This window comes from Nerophis lumbriciformis, linkage group LG37, assembly GCF_033978685.3.
Source record: "Nerophis lumbriciformis linkage group LG37, RoL_Nlum_v2.1, whole genome shotgun sequence".
In the NCBI taxonomy this organism is placed as follows: domain Eukaryota; kingdom Metazoa; phylum Chordata; class Actinopteri; order Syngnathiformes; family Syngnathidae; genus Nerophis; species Nerophis lumbriciformis.
This window is the reverse complement of record NC_084584.2, coordinates 3650001-3674000: the sequence shown is the minus strand read 5'-3', so window position 1 is coordinate 3674000 and position 24000 is coordinate 3650001. Positions and strand designations below refer to the sequence as shown.

The 24000-nt window shown below is 27.2% G+C and overlaps 1 protein-coding gene across 2 annotated transcripts in view; it reads left to right on the top strand.

Moving 5' to 3' along the window:
• LOC133577450 (replication protein A 70 kDa DNA-binding subunit-like) overlaps positions 1-24000 on the top strand; it is a 110956-nt gene that overhangs the window by 64347 nt on the left and 22609 nt on the right. For both annotated transcript variants that reach the window (XM_061931300.2, XM_061931299.2), the window contains exons 12-13: positions 2466-2614; positions 13449-13578. In XM_061931300.2, coding sequence (XP_061787284.2) covers positions 2466-2614; positions 13449-13578 — 279 coding nt within the window. The remainder of the gene's footprint in view (positions 1-2465; positions 2615-13448; positions 13579-24000) is intronic.

The following is a 24000-nucleotide window of genomic DNA, read 5'->3' as shown; positions in this document are numbered from 1 at the left end:
TTTATGGACAGAATTTCTAGGCGCAGTCAAGGCGTTGAGGGGATCTGGTTTGGTGGCTGCAGGATTAGGTCTCTGCTTTTTGCAGATGATGTGGTCCTGATGGCTTCATCTGGCCAGGATCTTCAGCTCTCACTAGATCGGTTCGCAGCCGAGTGTGAAGCGACTGGGATGAGAATCAGCACCTCCAAGTCCGAGTCCATGGTTCTCGCCCGGAAAAGGGTGGAGTGCCATCTCCGGGTTGGGGAGGAGATCTTGCCCCAAGTGGAGGAGTTCAAGTACCTTGGAGTCTTGTTCACGAGTGAGGGAAGAGTGAATCGTGAGATCGACAGGCGGATCGGTGCGGCGTCTTCAGTAATGCGGACGCTGTATCGGTCCGTTGTGGTGAAGAAGGAGCTGAGCCGGAAGGCAAAGCGCTCAATTTACCGGTCGATCTACGTTCCCATCCTCACCTATGGTCATGAGCTTTGGGTTATGACCGAAAGGACAAGATCACGGGTACAAGCGGCCGAAATGAGTTTCCTCCGCCGGGTGGCGGGGCTCTCCCTTAGAGATAGGGTGAGAAGCTCTGCCATCCGGGAGGAGCTCAAAGTAAAGCCGCTGCTCCTCCACATGGAGAGGAGCCAGATGAGGTGGTTCGGGCATCTGGTCAGGATGCCACCCGAACGCCTCCCTAGGGAGGTGTTTAGGGCACGTCCGACCGGTAGGAGGCCGCGAGGAAGACCCAGGACACGTTGGGAAGACTGTGTCTCCCGGCTGGCCTGGGAACGCCTCGGGGTCCCACAGGAAGAGCTGGACGAAGTGGCTGGGGAGAGGGAAGTCTGGGCTTCCCTGCTTAGGCTGCTGCCCCCGCGACCCGACCTCGGATAAGCGGAAGAAGATGGACGGTTGCAAAAGTAGCTCAAAAAGCTAGCACTTTGTTAGCATGCTAACGTAATTATGCTAACAGTTAGCATGTTTCACATACCAAGTTATATGACCGTAAGGTGTACGGCTGTAAACGTTGCCATGCTAATGTTAACACACTGGCATCGCTAACGTTAAGAAGCTAGCACATGACTGGGTAAGAAGAAATAGCAAAATGCAGTATTTGTTGGTGTAGACATAGAAAGTAGCAAAAAAGCTAGCATAATACATTGCAGCAGGCCCATAATCATTTAAATTTTCTATTTATTTATTTATTTATTAGGGCCCGCAATGGCCCATTGCATAAGGACTCCCACAGGGAGTCCTTATGCAATGGGCCATAAGGACCTATTGTTATTCGTTCGTTTTATTCTTTATTCTTTATTATTCTTCCGCCGCCTCTTCGAGCACTAATTTGACCCACTTAACATGCTTCAAAACTCACCATATTTGACCCACCCATCAGGACCTGCGAAAATTGTCTTTTAATAAAAAAACTGAACCGCAAAAATCAAAATTGCGCTCTAGCGCCCCCTAGGAAAAAAAAAAACTAGACTGCCTGTAACTCCCACTAGGAAGGTCGGAAAGACATTAAACAAAAACCTCTATGTAGGTCTGACTCAGACCTAACTTTCATAATGGTACATTCTCGGGCTAAAATCTACAGGAAGTTGGCAATTCCCCCTTCAAGACAAAAAAGTACTAAAAACAGTCACTTTTGCCTCTTTGAGCTGTAATTTGACCCCCTTAACATGCTTCAAAACTCACCAAACTGAACACACACATCAGGACTGGCTAAAACTGTGATCTAATGAAAAAACCTAACCCCAAATCTAAAAATTGTGCTCTACAGCAATTTGTTTATAAAACGCACAAAAAACTGCTCCTCCGATGAAAAATCTTACAAAACTGCCTGTAACTCCCACTGGGAAGGTCGGAGAGAGATGAAACAAAAACCTCTATGTAGGTCTCACTTAGACCTACATTTCTTAAATTAACAACCCCCAGCAAAAATATACAGGAAGTTTGCTATTCCCCCTTCAACACAACATTTTTGTAAAAACCCGTCCCCTTTCTTCAAACATTATCTCCTCTGAGCGCGTTTGTTGTTTCGGCTTCAAACTAACACAGGAGAGAGATTGAACCCTTCTGATTTAAAGTTGGTGAAAGAGTTGTGGTACCTGCTCCGGTTTTGATTTTATGACCCTTCAAAGACCCGCTGCACTGATGCTCCTGCGGTGCTGTTTTTTTAAGATGGCTGCTCAAAAGCAGGAAGCACCAACGTACCCACACAATGCAGACAAGGTAGGTACACTAGACAAAAGTCTTGGGACACTTCAGACTACAAGTAGACAAAAGTATTGGGACACTTAGGACTAGCACCTGCCAAATACGCGGGCCCGTCCAACGCTGCTTGCAGCTTTAATTTTTAGTTATTTTTTATTTTGTTATTTTAAAAAAATATAATTTTTTTTTTTTTAATAGGGTCTTTGCATGACCAAAAAAGGGGTTCTGCTGTATTAATGTTTCCTTGTGGTTTTGAATTGTTCTCCGGTCTTAAGGCTCAGACGTTTGAGGCGCTCTCCAACCCCGTGGTCGCCATCAAAGGAGCCCGCTTGTCTGACTTTGGCGGCCGCTCGCTCTCGGCGGTCTTCAGCTCCACGCTCATGGTCAACCCGGACGTCCCGGAGGCCGTCACGCTGAGAGCCTGGTGAGTGTGTCCTTCAAAGATGCAGACTCCTCAGCATGTGTGTGTGCCTCCTCCTCCTCTTCTGCAAGGCTGATATTTGTGGATGCAGAGTAGGATACATGTACACCCGGCTGACTAGTGCACATGTACACCCAGCTGTGTACACCCAAGTGGTGGTAGGGGTGATTTTTTTCTCTTGTTAAAGGTGGCGCTAGAGAGACAGTTTTTATGAAATGTCATTTTCGGGACCTTCAAAATATCAAATTTGTCATCAAAACTGACACGCATGCAAAATCTGGCGAGTTTTCGTGCATATTAAGGGAGAACTGAACTTTAAAAAAAAAAAATATGTGCCTGTCGTTCACAATGATTATGAAAGACATGTCGACAGATGTATATTAGATGGGATTTTTAAAATTCCATCTAATATACCCAAAATATTGACAATATTTTGGGTATATTATATAGAAATTATTTTAAATTTTCTGTCTAATATACCAAATATAAAATATTATCAATATTTTCAGTATATTATACTAAAAATATTAACAAAATGTTGTCAATATTTTGGTTATATAATACCCAAAATATAAAATGTTCAGTATAATATACCGAATATAAAATATTGTCAATATTTTCAGTATATTATACCCAAAAAATTGACAAAATATTGTCAATATTTTGGGTATATTATATAGAAATTATTTTAAATGTTCTGTCTAATATACCAAATATAAAATATTATCAATATTTTCAGTATATTATACTGAAAATATTGACAAAATATTGTCAATATTTTGGGCATATTACACCCAAAATATAAAATGTTCAGTATAATATACTGAATATAAAATATTGTCAGTATTTTGGGTATAATATACCCAAAATATTGTCAATATTTTAGGTATATTATATAGAAATTATTTTACATTTTCTGTCTAATCTACCAAATATAAAATATTATCAATATTTTCAGTGTATTATACTGAAAATATTGACAAAATGTTGTCAATATTTTGGGTATATTATACCCAAAATATAAAATGTTCAGTATAATATACCGAATATAAAATATTGTCAATATTTTCAGTATATTATACCCAAAATATTGTCAATATTTTGGGTATATTATATAGAAATTATTTTAAATTTTCTGTCTAATATACCAAATATAAAACATTATCAATATTTTCAGTATATTATACTAAAAATATTGACAAAATGTTGTCAATATTTTGGTTATATTATACCCAAAATATAAAATGTTCAGTATAATATACAGAATATAAAATATTGTCAATATTTTGGGTATATTATACGCAAAATATTGACAACATATTGTCAATATTTTGGGTATATTATATATAAATTATTTTAAATTTTCTGTCTAATATACCAAATATAAAATATTATCAATATTTTCAGTATATTATACTGAAAATATTGACAAAATATTGTCAATATTTTGGGCATATTACACCCAAAATATAAAATGTTCAGTATAATATACTGAATATAAAATATTGTCAATATTTTGGGTATATTATGCCCAAAATATTGTCAAAATATTGTCAATATTTTGGGTATATTATGTAGAAATTATTTTAAATTTTCTGTCTAATATACCAAATATAAAATATTATCAATATTTTCAGTATATTATACTAAAAATATTGACAAAATGTTGTCAATATTTTGGTTATATTATACCCAAAATATAAAATGTTAGTATAATATACCGAATATAAAATATCATCAATATTTTCAGTATATTATACTAAAACAATTTACAAAATGTTGTCAATATTTTGGTTATATTATACCCAAAATATAAAATGTTAGTATAATATACCGAATATAAAATATTGTCAATATTTTCAGTATATTATACCCAAAATATTGTCAATACTTTGGGTATATTATATAGAAATTATTTTAAATTTTCTGTCTAATATACCAAATATAAAATATTATCAATATTTTCAGTATATTATACTAAACATATTGACAAAATGTTGTCAATATTTTGGTTATATTATACCCAAAATAAAATATAAAATGTTCAGTATAATATACCGAATATAAAATATTGTAAATATTTTCAGTATATTATACCCAAAATATTGACAAAATATTGTCAATATTTTGGGTATATTATATAGAAATTATTTTAAATTTTCTGTCTAATATACCAAATATAAAATATTATCAATATTTTCAGTATATTATACCGAACATATTGACAAAATATTGTCAATATTTTTGGTATATTATACCCAAAATATAAAATGTTCAGTATATTATAACGAATATAAAATATCGTCAATATTTTCAGTATATTATACCCAAAATATAAAATGCTCAGTATAATATACCGAATATAAAATATTGTCAATATTTTCAGTATATTATACCCAAAATATTGACAAAATATTGTCAATATTTTGGGTATATTATATAGAAATTATTTTAAATTTTCTGTCTAATATACCAAATATAAAATATGATCAATATTTTCAGTATATTATACTAAAAATATTGACAAAATGTTGTCAATATTTTGGTTATATAATACCCAAAATATAAAATGTTCAGTATAATATACCGAATATAAAATATTGTCAATATTTTCAGTATATTATACCCAAAATATTGACAAAGTATTGTCAATATTTTGGGTATATTATATAGAAATTATTTGAAATTTTCTGTCTAATATACCAAATATAAAATATGATCAATATTTTCAGTATATTATACTAAAAATATTGACAAAATGTTGTCAATATTTTGGTTATATTATACCCAAAATAAAATATAAAATGTTCAGTATAATATACCGAATATAAAATATTGTAAATATTTTCAGTATATTATACCCAAAATATTGACAAAATATTGTCAATATTTTGGGTATATTATATAGAAATTATTTTAAATTTTCTGTCTAATACACCAAATATAAAATATTATCAATATTTTCAGTATATTATACCGAACATATTGACAAAATATTGTCAATATTTTTGGTATATTATACCCAAAATATAAAATGTTCAGTATATTATAACGAATATAAAATATTGTCAATATTTTCAGTATATTATACCCAAAATATAAAATGCTCAGTATAATATACTGAATATAAAATATTGTCAATATTTTGGGTATATTATATAGATATGATTTTACATTTTCTGTCTAATATACCAAATATAAAATATTATCAATATTTTCAGTATATTATACTAAAAATATTGACAAAATGTTGTCAATATTTTGGTTATATTATACCCAAAATATAAAATGTTAGTATAATATACCGAATATAAAATATTGTCAATATTTTCAGCATATTATACCCAAAATATTGTCAATATTTTGGGTATATTATATAGAAATTATTTTACATTTTCTGTCTAATCTACCAAATATAAAATATTATCAATATTTTCAGTATATTATACTGAAAATATTGACAAAATATTGTCAATATTTTGGGCATATTACACCCAAAATATAAAATGTTCAGTATAATATACTGAATATAAAATATTGTCAATATTTTGGGTATAATATACCCAAAATATTGTCAATATTTTGGGTATATTATATAGAAATTATTTTACATTTTCTGTCTAATCTACCAAATATAAAATATTATCAATATTTTCAGCGTATTATACTGAAAATATTGACAAAATGTTGTCAATATTTTGGGTATATTATACCCAAAATATAAAATGTTCAGTATAATATACCGAATATAAAATATTGACAAAATATTGTCAATATTTTGGGTATATTATATAGAATTTATTTTAAATTTTCTGTCTAATATACCAAATATAAAATATTATCAATATTTTCAGTATATTATACTAAAAATATTGACAAAATGTTGTCAATATTTTGGTTGTATTATACCCAAAATATAAAATGTTCAGTATAATATACTGAATATAAAATATTGTCAATGTTTTCAGTATATTATACCCAAAATATTGACAAAATATTGTCAATATTTTGGGTATATTATTTAGAAATTCTTTTAAATTTTCTGTCTAATATACCAAATATAAAATATTATCAATATTTTCAGTATATTATACCGAACATATTGACAAAATATTGTCAATATTTTGGGTATATTATACCCAAAATATAAAATGTTCAGTATAATATAACGAATATAAAATATTGTCAATATTTTCAGTATATTATACCCAAAATATTGTGAATATTTTGGGTATATTATACCCAAAATATAAAATGCTCAGTATAATATATTGAATATAAAATATTGTCAATATTTTGGGTATTGTCAATATTTTGGGTATATTATATATAAATTATTTTAAATTTTCTGTCTAATATACCAAATATAAAATATGATCAATATTTTCAGTATATTATACTAAAAATATTGACAAAATGTTGTCAATATTTTGGTTGTATTATACCCAAAATATAAAATGTTCAGTATAATATACTGAATATAAAATATTGTCAATATTTTCAGTATATTATACCCAAAATATTGTCAATATTTTGGGTGTATTATATAGAAAATATTTTAAATTTTCTGTCTAATATACCAAATATAAAATATTATCAATATTTTCATTATATTATACCGAAAATATTGACAAAATATTGTCAATATTTTGGGTATGTTATACCCAAAATATAAAATTTTCGGTATAATATACCGAGTTTAAAATACTGTCAATATTTTCATTATAATATACCCAAAATATTGACAAAATATTGTCAATATTTTCGGTATATTAGATGGAACTTTAAAAATTCCATCTAATACACCGGAAATATTTTGGAGAGTAGGACACATGTACACCCAGCTGATTAGTGCACGGATGTGGAAGTATGATTCACGCCTTCATTAAGGCTGCTCTCAAGTATGCGTGTGCTGAATTAGGAAGAGTGTGTTTCTTACTTGGGTGCACAATGGCCTCACCTCTTTAATACTTCATCTGACTTTTAAAGGGGAAGTACACAAGAAATGGACCTGAAAAACTTGTCATCGCCTGAGAAATATCTCCCAAGTGAGAAATTTGCCGTCAAAATTGGATCTGGAGACACTAAATGAACATTTATTTTCATTTTTAGGAAAGTGGTGGTAGGGGTGATTTTTTTTCTCTTGTTAAAGGTGGCGCTAGAGAGACAGTTTTTATGAAATGTCATTTTCGGGACCTTCAAAATATCAAATTTGTCATCAAAACTGACACGTACGCAAAATTTGGCGAGTTTTCGTGCATATTAAGGGAGAACTGAACTTTAAAAAAAATAAATATGTGCCTGTCGTTCACAATGATTATGAAAGACATGTCGACAGATGTATATTAGATGGAATTTTTAAAATTCCATCTAATATACCCAAAATATTGACAATATTTTGGGTATATTATATAGAAATTATTTTAAATGTTCTGTCTAATATACCAAATATAAAATATTATCAATTTTTCAGTATATTATACTGAAAATATTGACAAAATATTGTCAATATTTTGGGCATTTTACACCCAAAATATAAAATGTTCAGTATAATATACTGAATATAAAATATTGTCAATATTTTGGGTATATTATACCCAAAATATTGACAAAATATTGTCAATATTTTGGGTATATTATATAGAAATTATTTTAAATTTTCTGTCTAATATACCAAATATAAAATATTATCAATATTTTCAGTATATTATACTAAAAATATTGACAAAATGTTGTCAATATTTTGGTTATATTATACCCAAAATATAAAATGTTAGTATAATATACCGAATATAAAATATTGTCAATATTTTCAGTATATTATACCCAAAATATCAATATTTTCAGTATATTATACTGAAAATATTGACAAAATATTGTCAATATTTTGGGCATATTACACCCAAAATATAAAATGTTCAGTATAATATACTGAATATAAAATATTGTCAATATTTTGGGTATATTATATAGAAATGATTTTAAATTTTCTGTCTAATATACCAAATATAAAATATTATCAATATTTTCAGTATATTATACTAAAAATATTGACAAAATGTTGTCAATATGTTGGTTATATTATACCCAAAATATAAAATGTTAGTATAATATACCGAATATAAAATATTATCAATATTTTCAGTATATTATACTAAAAATATTGACAAAATGTTGTCAATATTTTGGTTATATTATACCCAAAATATAAAATGTTAGTATAATATACCGAATATAAAATATTGTCAATATTTTCAGTATATTATACCCAAAATATTGTCAATATTTTGGGCATATTACACCCAAAATATAAAATGTTCAGTATAATATACTGAATATAAAATATTGTCAATATTTTGGGTATATTATACCCAAAATATTGACAAAATATTGTCAATATTTTGGGTATATTATATAGAAATTATTTTAAATTTTCTGTCTAATATACCAAATATAAAATATTATCAATATTTTCAGTATATTATACTAAACATATTGACAAAATGTTGTCAATATTTTGGTTATATTATACCCAAAATAAAATATAAAATGTTCAGTATAATATACCGAATATAAAATATTGTAAATATTTTCAGTATATTATACCCAAAATATTGTCAATATTTTGGGTATATTATATAGAAATAATTTTAAATTTTCTGTCTAATACACCAAATATAAAATATTATCAATATTTTCAGTATATTATACCGAACATATTGACAAAATATTGTCAATATTTTTGGTATATTATACCCAAAATATAAAATGTTCAGTATATTATAACGAATATAAAATATTGTCAATATTTTCAGTATATTATACCCAAAATATAAAATGCTCAGTATAATATACTGAATATAAAATATTGTCAATATTTTCAGTATATTATACCCAAAATATTGACAATATTTTGTCAATATTTTGGGTATATTATATAGAAATTATTTAAAATTTTCTGTCTAATATACCAAATATAAAATATTATCAATATTTTCAGTATATTATACTAAAAATATTGACAAAATGTTGTCAATATTTTGGTTATATTATACCCAAAATATAAAATGTTAGTATACTATACCGAATATAAAATATTGTCAATATTTTCAGTATATTATACCCAAAATATTGTCAATATTTTGGGTATATTATATAGAAATTATTTTAAATTTTCTGTCTAATATACCAAATATAAAATATTATCAATATTTTCAGTATATTATACTAAGAATATTGACAAAATGTTGTCAATATTTTGGTTATATTATACCCAAAATATAAAATGTTCAGTATAATATACTGAATATAAAATATTGTCAATATTTTCAGTATATTATACCGAAAATATTGACAAAATATTGTCAATATTTTGGGTGTATTATATAGAAAATATTTTAAATTTTCTGTCTAATATACCAAATATAAAATATTATCAATATTTTCATTATATTATACCGAAAATATTGACAAAATATTGTCAATATTTTGGGTATGTTATACCCAAAATATAAAATTTTCGGTATAATATACCGAGTTTAAAATACTGTCAATATTTTCATTATAATATACCCAAAATATTGACAAAATATTGTCAATATTTTCGGTATATTAGATGGAACTTTAAAAATTCCATCTAATACACCGGAAATATTTTGGAGAGTAGGACACATGTACACCCAGCTGATTAGTGCACGGATGTGGAAGTATGATTCACGCCTTCATTAAGGCTGCTCTCAAGTATGCGTGTGCTGAATTAGGAAGAGTGTGTTTCTTACTTGGGTGCACAATGGCCTCACCTCTTTAATACTTCATCTGACTTTTAAAGGGGAAGTACACAAGAAATAGACCTGAAAAACTTGTCATCGCCTGAGAAATATCTCCCAAGTGAGAAATTTGCTGTCAAAATTGGATCTGGAGACACTAAATGAACATTTATTTTCATTTTTAGGAAAGTGGTGGTAGGGGTGATTTTTTTTCTCCTGTTAAAGGTGGCGCTAGAGAGACAGTTTTTATGAAATGTCATTTTCGGGACCTTCAAAATATCAAATTTGTCATCAAAACTGACACGCATGCAAAATTTGGCGAGTTTTCGTGCATATTAAGGGAGAACTGAACTTTTAAAAAAAATAATATGTGCCTGTCGTTCACAATGATTATGAAAGACATGTCGACAGATGTATATTAGATGGGATTTTTAAAATTCCATCTAATATACCCAAAATATTGACAATATTTTGGGCATATTACACCCAAAATATAAAATGTGGAGTATAATGTACTGAATATAAAATATTGTCAATATTTTGGGTATATTATATAGAAATTATTTTAAATTTTCTGTCTAATATACCAAATATAAAATATGATCAATATTTTCAGTATATTATACTGAAAATATTGACAAAATGTTGTCAATATTTTGGGCATATTACACCCAAAATATAAAATGTTCAGTATAATATACTGAATATAAAATATTGTCAATATTTTCAGTATATTATACCCAAAATATTGACAAAGTATTGTCAATATTTTGGGTATGTTATATAGAAATTATTTTAAATTTTCTGTCTAATATACCAAATATAAAATATTATCAATATTTTCAATATATTATACTAAACATATTGACAAAATGTTGTCAATATTTTGGTTATATTATACCCAAAATATAAAATGTTAGTATAATATACCGAATATAAAATATTGTCAATATTTTCAGTATATTATACCCAAAATATTGTCAATATTTTGGGTATATTATATAGAAATTATTTTAAATTTTCTGTCTAATATACTAAATATAAAATATTATCAATATTTTCAGTATATTATACTGAAAATATTGACAAAATATTGTCAATATTTTGGGCATATTACACCCAAAATATAAAATGTTCAGTATAATATACTGAATATACAATATTGTCAATATTTTGGGTATAATATACCCAAAATATTGTCAATATTTTAGGTATATTATATAGAAATTATTTTACATTTTCTGTCTAATCTACCAAATATAAAATATTATCAATATTTTCAGTGTATTATACTGAAAATATTGACAAAATGTTGTCAATATTTTGGTTATATTATACCCAAAATATAAAATGTTCAGTATAATATACTGAATATAAAATATTGTCAATATTTTGGGTATATTATGTAGAAATTATTTTAAATTTTCTGTCTAATATACCAAATATAAAAAACTATCAATATTTTCAGTATATTATACTGAAAATATTGACAAAATATTGTCAATATTTTGGGCATATTACACCCAAAATATAAAATGTTCAGTATAATATACTGAATATAAAATATTGTCAATATTTTGGGTATAATATACCCAAAATATTGTCAATATTTTGGGTATATTATATAGAAATTATTTTACATTTTCTGTCTAATCTACCAAATATAAAATATTATCAATATTTTCAGCGTATTATACTGAAAATATTGACAAAATGTTGTCAATATTTTGGGTATATTATACCCAAAATATAAAATGTTCAGTATAATATACCGAATATAAAATATTGACAAAATATTGTCAATATTTTGGGTATATTATATAGAAATTATTTTAAATGTTCTGTCTAATATACCAAATATAAAATATTATCAATATTTTCAGTATATTATACTACAAATATTGACAAAATGTTGTCAATATTTTGGTTATATTATACCCAAAATATAAAATGTTCAGTATAATATACTGAATATAAAATATTGTCAATATTTTGGGCATATTACACCCAAAATATAAAATGTTCAGTATAATATACTGAATATAAAATATGGGTATATTATATAGAAATTATTTTACATTTTCTGTCTAATATACCAAATATAAAATATTATCAATATTTTCCGTATATTATACCGAAAATATTGACAAAATATTGTCAATATTTTCGGTATATTATATAGAAATGATTTTAAATTTTCTGTCTAATATACCAAATATAAAATATTATCAATTTTTCAGTATATTATACTGAAAATATTGACAAAATATTGTCAATATTTTGGGCATATTACACCCAAAATATAAAATGTTCAGTATAATATACTGAATATAAAATATTGTCAATATTTTGGGTATATTATATAGAAATTATTTTAAATGTTCTGTCTAATATACCAAATATAAAATATTATCAATATTTTCAGTATATTATACTACAAATATTGACAAAATGTTGTCAATATTTTGGTTATATTATACCCAAAATGTAAAATGTTAGTATACTATACCGAATATAAAATATTGTCAATATTTTCATTATATTATACCCAAAATATTGTCAATATTTTGGGTATATTATATAGAAATTATTTTAAATTTTCTGTCTAATATACCAAATATAAAATATTATCAATATTTTCATTATATTATACCGAAAATAATGACAAAATATTGTCAATATTTTGGGTATGTTATACCCAAAATATAAAATTTTCGGTATAATATACCGAGTTTAAAATACTGTCAATATTTTCATTATAATATACCCAAAAAATTGACAAAATATTGTCAATATTTTCGGTATATTTTCGGTTCGGTACCAGTACCAAAATATTAGTATCGGGACAACCCTGATATATATACACAAAATATATACAAATATATATATAAATTAGTTTGATTGAAAATTGTATGTATGAGAGAATTACCCGCCAACTGTTTGCAGCTTTTTATTTAAAAATAATTAAAGCTTTTTTTTTTTTTTTTTTCCAACCAATTGAATGAAGATTAAAAGTGAGGTGCAACATGAAGTGGTGTTTTGTTTCACCCCCATGTTGTGTGTACGTGCAGGTACAACCAGGTCGGACACTCCCTCCACAGCCAGTCCTTGACAGAGTTCCGCTCCTTGGGTGGAGAAGTCAGGACCAACTGGAAGTCTCTCAGCGACATCAAGACAGAACTAATGGGACACAGTGAGACGGTAAAACACACATTCTTGTATTTATTACCTTCTGGAGACTTCTGCCTACCTCTTTAGGACCAGCCTTTCTACATATATACAGAAGTGTATTTACAACATTAATAATATATACATACTATGTGAATATAAACAAAGTAAGCTTTTAGTTAATTATTTATAATTTTTTGTTTGCAATTGGTTTTTATTGTTCATTATTTACTTCAAGTTATTACAGTATGTCTCTATATACATATTTATTTATTTAAAAAAATTAATTTTAGCCAAAGGAGGCATGTTTCAATTTCTTACACACACTTGTTATTTCATATGTTGGCCAGAGGGGGAGCACTTACATTTTTTACACACACTTGTTATTTCATATGTTGACCAGAGGGGGAGCACTTTTAAAAGCGACACACAGTCAATTTGAAAAATCCCTCCTTTTTGGGACCACCTTAATTTAAAATGTTGTCAATATTATAATAATAATCGGAATTTTACTCGTGACAAAGGTCATCATTTTACTAAATTTTTTTTTACTATTTTACAAGAACAACAAAAAAATTGGCAATATTGTGATAAAAGTCAGAATTTTATATGACAAATGTCACCATTTTGCATTAAAAAGTCATAATTTTACATAAAAAAGTAATAATTTTACGAGAAAATATTGCAATATTTCAGAAACAGAAAGAATATGAGAAATCGTTCCCAATTTTATGAGAAAAAAGTCGACACATTGTGAGAAAAAGACTGCTTTTAGTTATTTATTTGTATTTTTTGGTTGTAATTGTTTTTAATCTTCATTATTTACTTCAAGTTATTACAGTATGTCTCTTTATACATATTTTTTAATTTTTTTAAATTAATTTTAGCCAAAGGGGGCGTGTTTCATTTTATGACACACACTTGTTATTTCATATGTTGGCCAGAGGGGGAGCAATTACATTTTTTACACACACTTGTTATTTCATATGTTGACCAGAGGGGGAGCACTTTTAAAAGCGACACACAGTCCATTTGAAAAATCCCTCCTTTTTGGGACCACCTTAATTTAAAATGTTGTCAATATTATAATAATAATCGGAATTTTACTCGTGACAAAGGTCATCATTTTACTAAAAAAAAAAAAATCACAATTTTACGAGAGCAACAAAAAAATTGGCAATATTGTGATAAAAGTCAGAATTTTATATGACAAATGTCACCATTTTGCATTAAAAAGTAATAATTTTACGAGAACATTTTGCAATATTTCAGAAACAGAAAGAATATGAGAAATCGTTCCCAATTTTATGAGAAAAAAGTCGACACATTGTGAGAAAAAGACTGCTTTTAGTTATTTATTTGTATGTTTTGTTTGTAATTGGTTTTTATTCTTCATTATTTACTTCAAGTTATTACAGTATGTCTCTTTATACATATTTTTTTAATTTTTTTAATTAATTTTAGCCAAAGGGGGCGCATTTCAATTTCTTACACACACTTGTTATTTCATATGTTGACCAGAGGGGGAGCACTTTTAAAAGCGACACACAGTCAATTTGAAAAATCCCTCCTTTTTGGGACCACCTTAATTTAAAATGTTGTCAATATTATAATAATAATCGTAATTTTACTCGTGACAAAGGTCATCATTTTACTAAAAAAAAAAAAATCACAATTTTACGAGAACAACAAAAAAATTGGCAATATTGTGATAAAAGTCAGAATTTTATATGACAAATGTCACCATTTTGCATTAAAAAGTAATAATTTTACGAGAAAATATTGCAATATTTCAGAAACAGAAAGAATATGAGAAATTGTTCCCAATTTTATGAGAAAAGAGTCGACACATTGTGAGAAAAAGACTGCTTTTAGTTATTTATTTGTATTTTTTGGTTGTAATTGTTTTTAATCTTCATTATTTACTTCAAGATATTACAGTATGTCTCTTTGTACATATTTTTTAATTTTAATTTTTTATTAATTTTGGCCAAAGGGGGCGCATTTCAATTTCTTACACACACTTGTTATTTCATATGTTGACCAGAGGGGGAGCACTTTTAAAAGCGACACACAGTCAATTTGAAAAATCCCTCCTTTTTGGGACCACCTTAATTTAAAATGTTGTCAATATTATAATAATAATCGGAATTTTACTCGTGACAAAGGTCATCATTTTACTAAAAAAAAAAATCACAATTTTACGAGAACAACAAAAAAATTGGCAATATTGTGATAAAAGTCAGAATTTTATATGACAAATGTCACCATTTTGCATTAAAAAGTCATAATTTTACATAAAAAAGTAATCATTTTACGAGAAAATGTTGCAATATTTCAGAAACAGAAAGAATATGAGAAATCGTTCCCAATTTTATGAGAAAAAAGTCGACACGTGAGAAAAAGACTGCTTTTAGTTATTTATTTGTATTTTTTGGTTGTAATTGGTTTTAATCTTCATTATTTACTTCAAGTTATTACAGTATGTCTCTATATACATATTTGTTTATTTTTTTAAATTAATTTTAGCCAAAGGAGGCATGTTTCAATTTCTTACACACACTTGTTATTTCATATGTTGACCAGAGGGGGAGCACTTTTAAAAGCGACACACAGTCAATTTGAAAAATCCCTCCTTTTTGGGACCACCTTAATTTAAAATGTTGTCAATATTATAATAATAATCGGAATTTTACTCGTGACAAAGGTCATCATTTTACTAAAAAAAAAAAGTCACAATTTTACGAGAACAACAAAAAAAATTGGCAATATTGTGATAAAAGTCAGAATTTTATATGACAAATGTCACCATTTTGCATTAAAAAGTCATAATTTTACATAAAAAAGTCATCATTTTACGAGAAAATATTGCAATATTTCAGAAACAGAAAGAATATGAGAAATCGTTCCCAATTTTATGAGAAAAAAGTCGACAAATTGTGAGAAAAAGACTGCTTTTAGTTATTTATTTGTATTTTTTGTTTGTAATTGGTTTTAATCTTCATTATTTACTTCAAGTTATTACAGTATGTCTCTATATACATTTTTATTTTATTTTTTTAAAATTTTGGCCAAAGGGGGCGCATTTCAATTTCTTACACACACTTGTTATTTCATATGTTGACCAGAGGGGGAGCACTTTTAAAAGCGACACACAGTCAATTTGAAAAATCCCTCCTTTTTGGGACCACCTTAATTTAAAATGTTGTCAATATTATAATAATAATCGTAATTTTACTCGTGACAAAGGTCATCATTTTACTAAAAAAAAAAAATCACAATTTTACGAGAACAACAAAAAAATTGTCAATATTGTGATAAAAGTCTGAATTTTATATGACAAATGTCACCATTTTGCATTAAAAAGTCATATTTTTACATAAAAAAGTAATAATTTTACGAGAAAATATTGCAATATTTCAGAAACAGAAAGAATATGAGAAATCGTTCCCAATTTTATGAGAAAAAAGTCGACACATTGTGAGAAAAAGACTGCTTTTAGTTATTTATTTGTATTTTTTGGTTGTAATTGTTTTTAATCTTCATTATTTACTTCAAGTTATTACAGTATGTCTCTTTTTACATATTTTTTTATTTTTATTTTTTATTAATTTTGGCCAAAGGGGGCGCATTTCAATTTCTTACACTCACTTGTTATTTCATATGTTGACCAGAGGGGGAGCACTTTTAAAAGCGACACACAGTCCATTTGAAAAATCCCTCCGTTTTGGGACCACCTTAATTTAAAATGTTGTCAATATTATAATAATAATCGGAATTTTACTCGTGACAAAGGTCATCATTTTACTAAAAAAAAAAAATCACAATTTTACGAGAACAACAAAAAAATTGGCAATATTGTGATAAAAGTCTGAATTTTATATGACAAATGTCACCATTTTGCATTAAAAAGTAATAATTTTACATAAAAAAGTAATAATTTTACGAGAAAATATTGCAATATTTCAGAAACAGAAAGAATATGAGAAATCGTTCCCAATTTTATGAGAAAAAAGTCGACAAATTGTGAGAAAAAGACTACTTTTAGTTATTTATTTGTATTTTTTGTTTGTAATTGTTTTTAATCTTCATTATTTACTTCAAGTTATTACAGTATGTCTCTTTTTACATATTTTTTTATTTTTATTTTTTATTAATTTTGGCCAAAGGGGGCGCATTTCAATTTCTTACACACACTTGTTATTTCATATGTTGACCAGAGGGGGAGCACTTTTAAAAGCGACACACAGTCCATTTGAAAAATCCCTCCGTTTTGGGACCACCTTAATTTAAAATGTTGTCAATATTATAATAATAATCGGAATTTTACTCGTGACAAAGGTCATCATTTTACTAAAAAAAAAAAGTCACAATTTTACGAGAACAACAAAAAAAATTGGCAATATTGTGATAAAAGTCTGAATTTTATATGACAAATGTCACCATTTTGCATTAAAAAGTCATAATTTTACATAAAAAAGTCATCATTTTACGAGAAAATATTGCAATATTTCAGAAACAGAAAGAATATGAGAAATCGTTCCCAATTTTATGAGAAAAAAGTCGACAAATTGTGAGAAAAAGACTGCTTTTAGTTATTTATTTGTATTTTTTGTTTGTAATTGGTTTTAATCTTCATTATTTACTTCAAGTTATTACAGTATGTCTCTATATACATTTTTATTTTATTTTATTTTTTTAAAATTTTGGCCAAAGGGGGCGCATTTCAATTTCTTACACACACTTGTTATTTCATATGTTGACCAGAGGGGGAGCACTTTTAAAAGCGACACACAGTCAATTTGAAAAATCCCTCCTTTTTGGGACCACCTTAATTTAAAATGTTGTCAATATTATAATAATAATCGGAATTTTACTCGTGACAAAGGTCATCATTTTACTAAAAAAAAAATCACTATTTTACGAGAACAACAAAAAAATTGGCAATATTGTGATAAAAGTCAGAATTTTATATGACAAATGTCACCATTTTGCATTAAAAAGTAATAATTTTACGAGAAAATATTGCAATATTACAGAAACAGAAAGAATATGAGAAATCGTTCCCAATTTTATGAGAAAAAAGTCGACACGTTGTGAGAAAAAGACTGCTTTTAGTTATTTATTTGTATTTTTTGTTTGTAATTGGTTTTAATCTTCATTATTTACTTCAAGTTATTACAGTATGTCTCTTTGTACATATTTTTTTAATTTTTTTTATTAATTTTAGCCAAAGGGGGCGCATTTCAATTTCTTACACACACTTGTTATTTCATATGTTGACCAGAGGGGGAGCACTTTTAAAAGCGACACACAGTCCATTTGAAAAATCCCTCCTTTTTGGGACCACCTTAATTTAAAATGTTGTCAATATTATAATAATAATCGGAATTTTACTCGTGACAAAGGTCATCATTTTACTAAAAAAAAAAAATCACAATTTTACGAGAACAACAAAAAAAATTGGCAATATTGTGATAAAAGTCAGAATTTTATATGACAAATGTCACCATTTTGCATTAAAAAGTCATAATTTTACATAAAAAAGTAATAATTTTACGAGAAAATATTGCAATATTTCAGAAACAGAAAGAATATGAGAATTCGTTCCCAATTTTATGAGAAAAAAGTCGACACATTGTGAGAAAAAGACTGCTTTTAGTTATTTATTTGTATTTTTTGTTTGTAATTGGTTTTAATTTTCATTATTTACTTCAAGTTATTACAGTATGTCTCTTTATAAATTTTTTTTATTTATTATTTTTTATTATTTTTGGCCAAAGGGGGCGCATTTCAATTTCTTACACACACTTGTTATTTCATATGTTGACCAGAGGGGGAGGACTTTTAAAAGCGACACACAGTCAATTTGAAAAATCCCTCCTTTTTGGGACCACCTTCATTTAAAATGTTGTCAATATTATAATAATAATCGGAATTTTACTCGTGACAAAGGTCATCATTTTACTAAAAAAATCACTATTTTACAAGAACAACAAAAAAATTGGCAATATTGTGATAAAAGTCTGAATTTTATATGACAAATGTCACCATTTTGCATTAAAAAGTCATAATTTTACATAAAAAAGTAATCATTTTACGAGAAAATATTGCAATATTTCAGAAACAGAAAGAATATGAGAAATCGTTCCCAATTTTATGAGAAAAAAGTCGACACATTGTGAGAAAAAGACTGCTTTTAGTTATTTATTTGTATTTTTTGTTTGTAATTGGTTTTAATCTTCATTATTTACTTCAAGTTATTACAGTATGTCTCTTTATACATATTTTTTTTAAATTATTTTTTATTAATTTTGGCCAAAGGGGGCGAATTTCAATTTCTTACACACACTTGTTATTTCATATGTTGACCAGAGGGGGAGCACTTTTAAAAGCGACACACAGTCCATTTGAAAAATCCCTCCTTTTTGGGACCACCTTAATATAAAATGTTGTCAATATTATAATAATAATCGGAATTTTACTCGTGACAAAGGTCATCATTTTACTAAAAAAAAAAAAATCACAATTTTACGAGAACAACAAAAAAAATTGGCAATATTGTGATAAAAGTCTGAATTTTATATGACAAATGTCACCATTTTGCATTAAAAAGTCATAATTTTACATAAAAAAGTAATATTTTTACAAGAAAATATTGCAATATTTCAGAAACAGAAAGAATATGAGAAATTGTTCCCAATTTTATGAGAAAAAAGTCGACAAATTGTGAGAAAAAGACTACTTTTAGTTATTTATTTGTATTTTTTGTTTGTAATTGGTTTTAATCTTCATTATTTACTTCAAGTTATTACAGTATGTCTCTATACATATTTTTTTTAAATTATTTTTTATTATTTTTGGCCAAAATGGGCGCATTTCAATTTCTTACACACACTTGTTATTTCATATGTTGACCAGAGGGGGAGCACTTTTAAAAGCGACACACAGTCAATTTGAAAAATCCCTCCTTTTTGGGACCACCTTAATTTAAAATGTTGTCAATATTATAATAATAATCGGAATTTTACTCGTGACAAAGGTCATCATTTTACTAAAAAAAAAATCACAATTTTACGAGAACAACAAAAAAATTGGCAATATTGTGATAAAAGTCAGAATTTTATATGACAAATGTCACCATTTTGCATTAAAAAGTAATAATTTTACGAGAAAATATTGCAATATTTCAGAAACAGAAAGAATATGAGAAATTGTTCCCAATTTTATGAGAAAAGAGTCGACACATTGTGAGAAAAAGACTGCTTTTAGTTATTTATTTGTATTTTTTGGTTGTAATTGTTTTTAATCTTCATTATTTACTTCAAGATATTACAGTATGTCTCTTTGTACATATTTTTTAATTTTAATTTTTTATTAATTTTGGCCAAAGGGGGCGCATTTCAATTTCTTACACACACTTGTTATTTCATATGTTGACCAGAGGGGGAGCACTTTTAAAAGCGACACACAGTCAATTTGAAAAATCCCTCCTTTTTGGGACCACCTTCATTTAAAATGTTGTCAATATTATAATAATAATCGGAATTTTACTCGTGACAAAGGTCATCATTTTACTAAAAAAAAAAGAGACAATTTTACGAGAACAACAAAAAAATTGGCAATATTGTGATAAAAGTCTGAATTTTATATGACAAATGTCACCATTTTGCATTAAAAAGTCATAATTTTACATAAAAAAGTAATAATTTTACGAGAAAATATTGCAATATTTCAGAAACAGAAAGAATATGAGAAATCGTTCCCAATTTTATGAGAAAAAAGTCGACAAATTGTGAGAAAAAGACTACTTTTAGTTATTTATTTGTATTTTTTGTTTGTAATTGGTTTTAATCTTCATTATTTACTTCAAGTTATTACAGTATGTCTCTTTATACATATTTTTTTTAAATTATTTTTTATTAATTTTGGCCAAAGGGGGCGAATTTCAATTTCTTACACACACTTGTTATTTCATATGTTGACCAGAGGGGGAGCACTTTTAAAAGCGACACACAGTCAATTTGAAAAATCCCTCCTTTTTGGGACCACCTTAATATAAAATGTTGTCAATATTATAATAATAATCGGAATTTTACTCGTGACAAAGGTCATCATTTTACTAAAAAAGAAAAAATCACAATTTTACGAGAACAACAAAAAAATTGGCAATATTGTGATAAAAGTCAGAATTTTATATGACAAATGTCACCATTTTGCATTAAAAAGTAATAATTTTACGAGAACATTTTGCAATATTTCAGAAACAGAAAGAATATGAGAAATCGTTCCCAATTTTATGAGAAAAAAGTCGACAAATTGTAAGAAAAAGACTGCTTTTAGTTATTTATTTGTATTTTTTGTTTGTAATTGGTTTTAATCTTCATTATTTACTTCAAGTTATTACAGTATGTCTCTATATACATTTTTATTTTTTATTATTTTTTTAAAATTTTGGCCAAAGGGGGCGCATTTCAATTTCTTACACACACTTGTTATTTCATATGTTGACCAGAGGGGGAGCACTTTTAAAAGCGACACACAGTCAATTTGAAAAATCCCTCCTTTTTGGGACCACCTTAATTTAAAATGTTGTCAATATTATAATAATAATCGGAATTTTACTCGTGACAAAGGTCATCATTTTACTAAAAAAAAAAATCACAATTTTACGAGAACAACAAAAAAAATTGGCAATATTGTGATAAAAGTCAGAATTTTATATGACAAATGTCACCATTTTGCATTAAAAAGTCATAATTTTACATAAAAAAGTAATCATTTTACGAGAAAATATTGCAATATTTCAGAAACAGAAAGAATATGAGAAATCGTTCCCAATTTTATGAGAAAAAAGTCGACACATTGTGAGAAAAAGACTACTTTTAGTTATTTATTTGTATTTTTTGTTTGTAATTGGTTTTAATCTTCATTATTTACTTCAAGTTATTACAGTATGTCTCTATATGCATATTTTTTTTAATTAATTTTGGCCAAAGGGGGCGCATTTCAATTTCTTACACACACTTGTTATTTCATATGTTGACCAGAGGGGGAGCACTTTTAAAAGTGACACACAGTCAATTTGAAAAATCCCTCCTTTTTGGGACCACCTTAATTTAAAATGTTGTCAATATTATAATAATAATCGGAATTTTACTCGTGACAAAGGTCATCATTTTACTAAAAAAATCACTATTTTACAAGAACAACAAAAAAATTGTCAATATTGTGATAAAAGTCTGAATTTTATATGACAAATGTCACCATTTTGCATTAAAAAGTCATAATTTTACATAAAAAAGTAATCATTTTACGAGAAAATATTGCAATATTTCAGAAACAGAAAGAATATGAGAAATCGTTCCCAATTTTATGAGAAAAAAGTCGACACATTGTGAGAAAAAGACTGCTTTTAGTTATTTATTTGTATTTTTTGTTTGTAATTGGTTTTAATCTTCATTATTTACTTCAAGTTATTACAGTATGTCTCTATATACATCTTTATTGTATTTTTATTTTTTTTAAATTTTGGCCAAAAGGGGGCGCATTTCAATTTCTTACACACACTTGTTATTTCATATGTTGACCAGAGGGGGAGCACTTTTAAAAGCGACACACAGTCAATTTGAAAAATCCCTCCTTTTTGGGACCACCTTAATTTAAAATGTTGTCAATATTATAATAATAATCGGAATTTTACTCGTGACAAAGGTCATCATTTTACTAAAAAAAATAAATCACAATTTTACGAGAACAACAAAAAAATTGGCAATATTGTGATAAAAGTCAGAATTTTATATGACAAATGTCACCATTTTGCATTAAAAAGTATTAATTTTACATAAAAAAGTAATCATTTTACGAGAAAATATTGCAATATTTCAGAAACAGAAAGAATATGAGAAATCGTTCCCAATTTTATGAGAAAAAAGTCGACACATTGTGAGAAAAAGACTGCTTTTAGTTATTTATTTGTATTTTTTGTTTGTAATTGGTTTTAATCTTCATTATTTACTTCAAGTTAATACAGTATGTCTCTTTATACATATTTTTTTTAAATTATTTTTTATTATTTTTGGCCAAAGGGGGCGCATTTCAATTTCTTACACACACTTGTTATTTCATATGTTGACCAGAGGGGGATATTATATCATTTTGATAGATGTCACCAGCAGGGGTGCACATGAGACATTGTCTCAAGAAGAATAGAAATACAAAAACACACACGCCCAACACACGCGTGTGTTGGATGCGCTTGTGTGTGTTGGATGCGCTTGTGTGTGTTGGATGTGCGTGTGTGTGTGTTGGATGAGCGTGTGTGTGTTGGATGAGCATGTGTGTGTCGGATGCGTGTGTGCACGCCCATCCGACACACACACGCGCACATCCATCACCCATGCAACCAACACACACACACACACATCCAACACACACACACGCACATCCAACACG